This window comes from Malus sylvestris, chromosome 8, assembly GCF_916048215.2.
Source record: "Malus sylvestris chromosome 8, drMalSylv7.2, whole genome shotgun sequence".
Taxonomy (NCBI): domain Eukaryota; kingdom Viridiplantae; phylum Streptophyta; class Magnoliopsida; order Rosales; family Rosaceae; genus Malus; species Malus sylvestris.
The window spans coordinates 25,957,276-25,964,902 of NC_062267.1; the positions used below are offsets into that span (position 1 = coordinate 25,957,276).

At 37.2% G+C, this 7,627-nt stretch overlaps 1 protein-coding gene across 5 annotated transcripts; it reads right to left on the reverse strand.

The window, feature by feature from the left end:
* Positions 1 to 251: 251 nt before the first annotated feature.
* LOC126632391 (auxin-responsive protein IAA8-like) lies at positions 252 to 6,735 on the reverse strand. Of its 5 annotated transcripts, XM_050302777.1 has the most exons (8): positions 6,568 to 6,729; positions 6,351 to 6,431; positions 5,433 to 5,881; positions 5,121 to 5,338; positions 4,807 to 5,033; positions 4,554 to 4,692; positions 3,115 to 3,176; positions 2,058 to 2,469 (listed from the first exon to the last, which is right to left on the reverse strand). In XM_050302777.1, the coding sequence occupies exons 3-8, from the start codon at positions 5,838 to 5,840 to the stop codon at positions 2,432 to 2,434; spliced, it is 1,092 nt and encodes a 363-aa protein (XP_050158734.1). In that variant the 5' UTR covers positions 5,841 to 5,881; positions 6,351 to 6,431; positions 6,568 to 6,729; the 3' UTR covers positions 2,058 to 2,431. The 5 variants fall into 5 exon arrangements, with proteins under 5 accessions (XP_050158735.1, XP_050158734.1, XP_050158731.1 ...); XM_050302778.1 differs by lacking the exons at positions 2,058 to 2,469; positions 6,351 to 6,431 and adding an exon at positions 252 to 492 and having other exon boundaries at positions 6,568 to 6,735; XM_050302774.1 differs by lacking the exon at positions 6,351 to 6,431 and having other exon boundaries at positions 6,568 to 6,735.
* Positions 6,736 to 7,627: the final 892 nt, after the last annotated feature.

Consider the following 7,627-nt stretch of genomic DNA (forward strand, 5'->3'; position numbering starts at 1 on the left):
TGAAGGAAATCTTCTAAACAAATAATAAAAGTCAAATAAAATAAAATAAACAAAAGTATATGAACGATTACGAGCACATGATCAGTTGTCCTTGTGATGGAATTAATTGAGTGCAAAGGACCTGCATCAAAGATTGAAAAGGGTGTTTTCCCTTTTGGCATTAGTAATTGGAGGAATGGGCATATATGGATTTGGAGGCAGGTAATAATTTGACAGAATAAGGCTAGATCAATTGTATAGGCTGTCAGAAGTTGATAAACATGAATGAATATGATCTCTACCACCAGATCAATTGAGGTTTTTTTTTTTTTTTTTTTTTTAATGTATATTTATTTGAGCCCAAAGTCTCACTCTAAAATGTTCTTCTGATTTAACAAAAATAAAGATTAGCTGTGTCCTAAGCTACCCTAAGCTACCGATCATCATCATTTGGATTTGGTATGACGTCGTTCTTGTCATCCTCTTCCTCAATCAACCTCGATGCCTAGTACCCTGACTCAGATTCAAACGAAAGACCCTTTAAACAGAGAAAGAAAGCAGGAGGGGAGTAGAAAAATAAGAAAAAAGAAATAGCAAAAGTAATTATATTAAAAGACTTCCAAGGAATAAAATAAAAAAATAAAGCAAATTAAAAACCAATTTTCTTGCCTACTTCCTCTCTCTCCGTCTTCTGATAACCTAAGTCTCAAAACTCATAGGGATGCTGGTTAGCTGAATAATAGCCACCAGTCTCAAATTGAACCCAATGAAGGAAATCTAGTTGGACCATATGGATACTCTAGTTTTTTACTATGTAGAAAAATGTCAAGATAAGCCCGAGACCATTCCAGTCCCTTCATGGCTCCGCCGTGATTCAATCATGTGTATGACAACACAATCTATTAAAACAATCCACGACTTTAACTTATAATATAATTATATCAATTGAATCGTATATAAACCAATGATGACGTAGACGAATATTTGTAGGCTTCTGGCGGTTGTACAAATTGATTAAACTGAATAATACATGAGCTACTGGTGTAGAAGATAAAGAGAAACAAAGATATGCACTCGACTCAGCTGAAACGAATTTTAAGAAGCCAAAGATTATATCGAAACGTTCAATATTATTACAAGATGATTGCATATTTGTGCATGAGGAAAGGAACAACTTAAGAGTTCTCTTTTTGAAGTCAAAACCATGACTTAGTTCACTTTAGTTTAAGACTTTAGAGGATTCATTCTTGCTCCCACAGCGTGTTTGGTGGACTGGCTTGGATTGAATTGGATTAGGCTTTGGGTATTAGATTGGATTGATTTGGAACCCATGTCTAAGGTTCGGTTGTTGACTTCGAACGCATCCTGAGACTCCGATCCGACCCTCATCACCTCCCTCGTCTCCGCTCACCTCACATCAAACCCATGACGGAAAACCGACCAACCTGAACCGCAATTGAGTCGGTCCAGTTTAGTTCAGTGTTTTTCTTGATTTTTTTTTATATTTTAAGAACCAAACCAAACCAAAAATACTATACAATTAGATACACGATTTGAGGAGTAACCAAATCGAACCGGACCATGCCCGTCCCTACGATCCATGATACATTTAACGCCACCATAGACAGGATTTATATTCAAATTAATTGGACTTATCTTATCCAAACCAGTCCTTCAACCAAGGCTTTCTAAAGTCCTGAGTTCGATTCCCCACACCCCCAATATCAGTTGTACCAAAAAATAAAATAGAATTACAACCACCAGATATAAGTTGCCCAGGAGCATTCATGGTTTGTTGTTCGGTTTTGGGCCGTTTGGCCCCATTTGCAATTTCTCAACCATAAACTACACAAATAAATCCAAACACCGCAACATGAACATGACCCCCTAACCTTTCCAGTAAACACTACCTACTGATATCAGCAATATCTGAATAATTCAAGCACAAACCATAAACCCTACAAAGTTCTTAATAATAAAGCCGCCGAACACCGGCCTTCGTCCGGTCTCGGAATTCGAATGGGGCCAAACGGGTAAATGCCCTGGAATATGAGGGGATAGAATACATGGAGGCAGAATGACAGAACCTTGGAAGTTTTAGATCACACGCATTCATCACAAAAGGTTCCCAAACAATTGGCACTTTACAAACTTAAGGATCCTGTATGGGAACAGGAACCTGTGCACATACAACTGCAGAGATTTGAGTTTCGGTAGTTTTGATAACGTCAATAAGTTAGAAACAGAACGCTCGGAAACATGAATCCACGGTAAACAAAAAACACAGATGTGGTATTAAGATAATAAGACCAGCCACCTGTGATGTCCCGTCCAGCCCAAAGATCTACAAATCCTTGCACTCCGATTTATCTGGTTGCCGTGGTTTTAGGCATTGCCTTCATTCCAAATTCATAGACTGTTGGATGGAAGACATCACATTGTATATTACCGGCTAGTTCCTGTTCCTGCACTTTTCCATGGCCCTTGGTGCTGCACATAAAACGAACAAAAATAAATACAAAGACGACAAGGATACTGTGGGATATGCATATGCTATATTCAAACTCACCAATGTACCCTGCACCTCTCTATATACTAGAATAAGGTTGAATACGGAGCATATCACAAGAAACCATAATTAAGCAATAAGCATGGCCCAATTTCTTATAAAAAAAACTTAGTTTTTGTAATCTAAATGTGGTTAAGATCGATAGTGTAAAATCTTGGAAGGCTGAAGTTATGAAACATACAGGTGAAATGAGAGCAAACTTTGTTGTGCTTATCTGCTAAATAAAACTTGAATAAATAAAACAGCATACTGGATGTACTCCTTCCTGTTACCCTGTAGTATTTGAAACTTCAATCCTAATTATTTGTTTTCGATTATGTACTAAAGAAAACTAACACCATAATCAGCACCCAATTAGTTCGACCATTGCAATCCTAACAAGGAAAAGTTCCAAATTTACAGATAAAACTAAACTCCCTGGATAACCTATGTTTTCTTTGGATTATAGCTGAAATAAAATCAGTAAAGTGCAAATCTTAATCGTAGGGGAAAGTGAAAGGCTGTCTTAATTCTGTGATCCTGATTAATGATAATCCATGGAATATAACAGAATATAATATGCGCACCTAGGCCGATGGCATCTGAGCTCTTCATAATCCTCATCCTTTTGCAGGTATCAATGAACATGCTGTCAAAAGTTCATATTTTGAATCAGACTTTTAAGACAATAAAATATTAAAAAGCCCTGGTATTACACTTGAACATATTTAACTTCATCAAAGCAAAATGGCAAATAAATAGATGCAGGCACATAGTAACATAAACCATCCATGCATGGCAACACATTAAAGCTCACCAACCATGATGCCCAAATTTTGAAACATTGCAATCACACCTAGTTATGACCATGAGAGGTCAGCGCTACAAAAGAAAACAGATCACCTCCTTAGAATAAGAAACAATCTATCTTAGTAATGGTTAAGAAGTTCCTTGATAACTATAGCATGGCAGAACTTTGTATTCCTTTTTGCGCTATAATGCAAAACCTGTTTTCAATAGTTGATAAAGCTAATTTTCTGTCTCATTACGATGCAAATAAGAGTTTCCATATATTACAGAAATAAAATAATTATTATGACTGTCTGAATTTTTGGAAAATTATGCCTATGAATATCTAAACTAACATCATGACATGTTGGCTTATAACTCATAGATATAACAAAGATGCCATTCTTGGTGACGCTGCCTTATTCATTTCAATACATGGCGGACAAGGGAAGTAAAATGCATCTACATCTATATAAGTTGATTGTTGACAAGGTAAATGCAACTACATCTACATTCACGTCTTTATGATTCTTTAGATATACTTTAATTGCATTGCTTAACGAGTCCCCCTGAGTGACCATAAATAACGACTAACATCAAGTTCTATGGGTTACACATTACAATATCACGTTTCACCTCCATCAGTCATAGTTTATAAGTTTTCCACATGTTATTCAAGTTCAAGCCATCCCAAGTTATATAAAACTGATGTCCTAATCTAGGGTTCCAATAGAACAAGTTTAATGTGCACATAGAAGTTCCGTGCATGCTGTATGCAGCATATAGAAGCTCGTATAAACAATCGACAAAGATACCTACCTATCCATGAAAGTTCACCATTTTGCTCAAACCCAAAAAAAAAATAGAAAAAACACCTTCACTAGTTCATTGACTTGCAAAATTTCAAAATCAATTCAGATTTTATATTGAGTATGTTATTAGCACTCAAAAATACTCATCCTGCACTCCTCCCGCCATTATATTTTTTACTAGAGCAGAGTGTAGATAACAGCTCCCTTTAAATTATAGCCAAACTAACGTAACCCTTACCAAAAAAGTAATGTAAATCTGTGCTACTTAATACAAAATGTAACTCCATTGCCAGCCTATGCAAAAGTTAAGTTGTAAAGGGGCCGTTTTTGAGATTTAAGCTTTTTTGTATCACTGGCAAGTCAATTATGTGCGTAACAAAACGAAATTAGTAGAAAAACAAATGTGCGGATGAATGAGAACTTACTCCCAAGGAACATCGCCCACGAGCATCCAGTCACCATCTTTGTCCTCGTAAGTTAGAACATATTCTGAGCCATGAAGCAGATCTTTCAGCTTGCTTTCGCTAATCTCTCTGCCTGGAGCTCCATGAGATCCATATTGACCTGAAATCATACCAACATAGCAGTAACTGGATCCATACAAAATGCAGAAACTTTCTACTTAAACTCATATTTCGCTAAGACATCTGTAAACATAGAATGTTCGCAACTGCTCACCTATGGTAAAACAGCGGAACATCTTTTCAAGAGCAGAAGAAAGTTCCTGGTATGCAGAGTAATTTTTCAAATCTACTTTCCTCAAATAAGGTGCACCATCCAAGCTGACCTTGACAAACAGAGCACCAGGGCCCGATTTTCCATCTACTTCCTCAGTGTTTTTTGATGTAGTGGCCAATGAGTTCTTCCTAAATGATCTTATAGGTGGCCAACCCACAACCTGCGCCCTGATATATAAGGAAGCTGAGACTCCATTTTCATTGTGAAAGGCCAAAGTACAAATTTCAGTGGTAAGGCAATTTTTTCGCACTTACTTGGAAGCAGGTGCACCGCTAGTACTATTTTCATTATGATTCGGTCTGCTTTCGTTGACAGCATGAGGCCTCTCTTGTACTACCTTTGCTGGTGCCACCTCTTTTGTTTTGGGTGGTTGAGTCCCAGGGTTCTCAAGTGCAGAACCAGATTTCAGTCCAAAGTTTGGAGAAGGTCTGGGTGACAGTAACAGGTTTACCTCTGAATTAGCATATTTCCCCTGCATCACAAATCAGGTGATGGTAAAGCTAGACATAATAAATAAATAAATAAACATATCCAATTCTCTCTTCAAGCAAACCAGTTGCTTTTACCTCTGAGAACTCATCCATAGCATCGGAGAAACCTCTCTTGTTTCCCGAAACAACTGTTTTCTGCAATGAAGAATAGTGGCCATCCTTTAAAGGATGCAACGGGAATAAGGGCTTCTCATCAAGTTGAGTGGAGATTACCCTCGCCTCTGAGTCTCTCTCAGGAGACTGGGATCCAGGAAGCCCAAGTCTAAGTTCTGTAGCCTTCAAATGCAGATTACTTCTACTTCCATCAGAGACAGCAGAGACCTTCGAACTGTCTACCGAAGAGCAATCAGACAATCCCATGTAATTTCGCTCCTTCAGTTCCAAACTGTTCTGGCATACACTCTCCATAGAACCCGAAGAAGCCAATAATGTAACATCGCTCTGACCCTCCTCCTCATCAACACCAAGCAGTGGCGGAGACATCACAATTCACAATGCAAAATCACTCGATCTATATTTGAAACCTGCTAAATGGAATGAAATATCTTCAGAAAACGCCCATAAAACAGAAGTTAATCAGAAATAAAAGAACTGAAGATTTTGTCAATATTCTCGTATAACAATTAATCAGTGGATACACTAAAAAATTAAATAGTGTGAAGCTGAAGATTTTGTCAATATTTACATTCAGGTCAGACAACTGAAGAAAATTAAAGACCAATCTACTGATCAACTTGCAATCATCATATCTACAGAGATTCAGAAACCAAATCACAGCCACAACCTGGAATTATAAAATAAAATAAATTGATGGTGGGTTTTCAGATTTCAGGACAAATGGTTATAGAACTTTGATATATAATTAGAAAAGAAAAAAAAATTTAATTGATGAGCCTTGATTCTCTGCGTGCCATAAACAAATAAAGGGTTTTGTGGGGAAGTTCAATGCAAGTAAATAAAAAGAAAAATTCAAAACAAGAGACAGAGAGAGACCCAGAAATAAAAACGGAAAAACCAGTTCTTCCCTTCAAAGTCTGAGATACCCAAAACCAGGGAAAAGAAAGAAAGAGAGAGCTGAAATCAAAACAAACAAAAAAGAAGAGAAAACTCAGTGTGACTCAGTGTCACTGGAAGTGAAGATTACCAGAAACCAAAATTCGGAAAAATGAAACGAATCGGCGGAGGTGATTGGAGACTACGGCGAGTATACCTGAAACGACTGGGTGGATCAGTGGCTGAAGAAAAAGCAAAACAAATTTTGGATTGAAGAACAGGTCTTTGATTTGGCTGACAGGAAGCTGAGAGTCACAGAGAGAGAAAGACCTCAGGACCCTCCATACGGCACAAAGTAAGAGAAGCAGTCCGATGTGCATCTCTCTCTCTGTATTAAAATAACAAACATTAATAAAACAAAGTGTCACGATCATCTGGTTTTAGGTTTTTTGTTTTTTTTAGTTTGTCGATATATTTTTTAGATTAGTTGTAGACTAGAAGCCAATGCCTCGAACCTATACGGTAGTGCAAGGGTAACACTCTTTTCTACTATTGTGATAAAATGCCACCTCTAATATGATTTTAGTTAAGTTAACTAGAATAGTGTCTTCTGTTCACTTGAATCCTCATCTTCACATAGTTTAGAGAAAGGTTTTTAGTTGAAATGATTATGAGATTAACCTAACTCCTTAATTCACCCCCTAAGAATAAAAATCGATAATCTTCTAGTTGACTTTGAATGCGAAACATCAATGTGGTTCTACCCGGATTTCGTTTGATTTTTTGTAATGTGCTAAAAACATTTATCGATTAATATTGTCAGAGACCAAATTGAAGAGGTAAGTTAATTTTATGGATCATTTCGGCTGACAAGCCTTTAAATAAATTTTATATAATTATCTTATCGTTTAGCCATCATGGCCATTAACACCTCCATTGTCTCACCACCATCGCCGCCACCAGCACCACCACCACATTCTTCACCGCCCACTTGGGTCACCACCTTTTTCACCATCTCCGCCACCATAACCATCATTGCTACAAACATCTCGTACAACTTGTGTTAACACAATCACCTTGTAACACTATCGCCGCCACCACCACCACTCCCACCACCATTGCCCCGTAGCCTGCTATTGCCACAACCACTCTACCACCACCACCATCATCTTGAAATATATTTTACAAAAGCATTACCAACCATCATGAATTTATTTATTTATTTATTTATTTGACATTTAAAATATGAATAATAAACATCTTTTTAATTATACGCA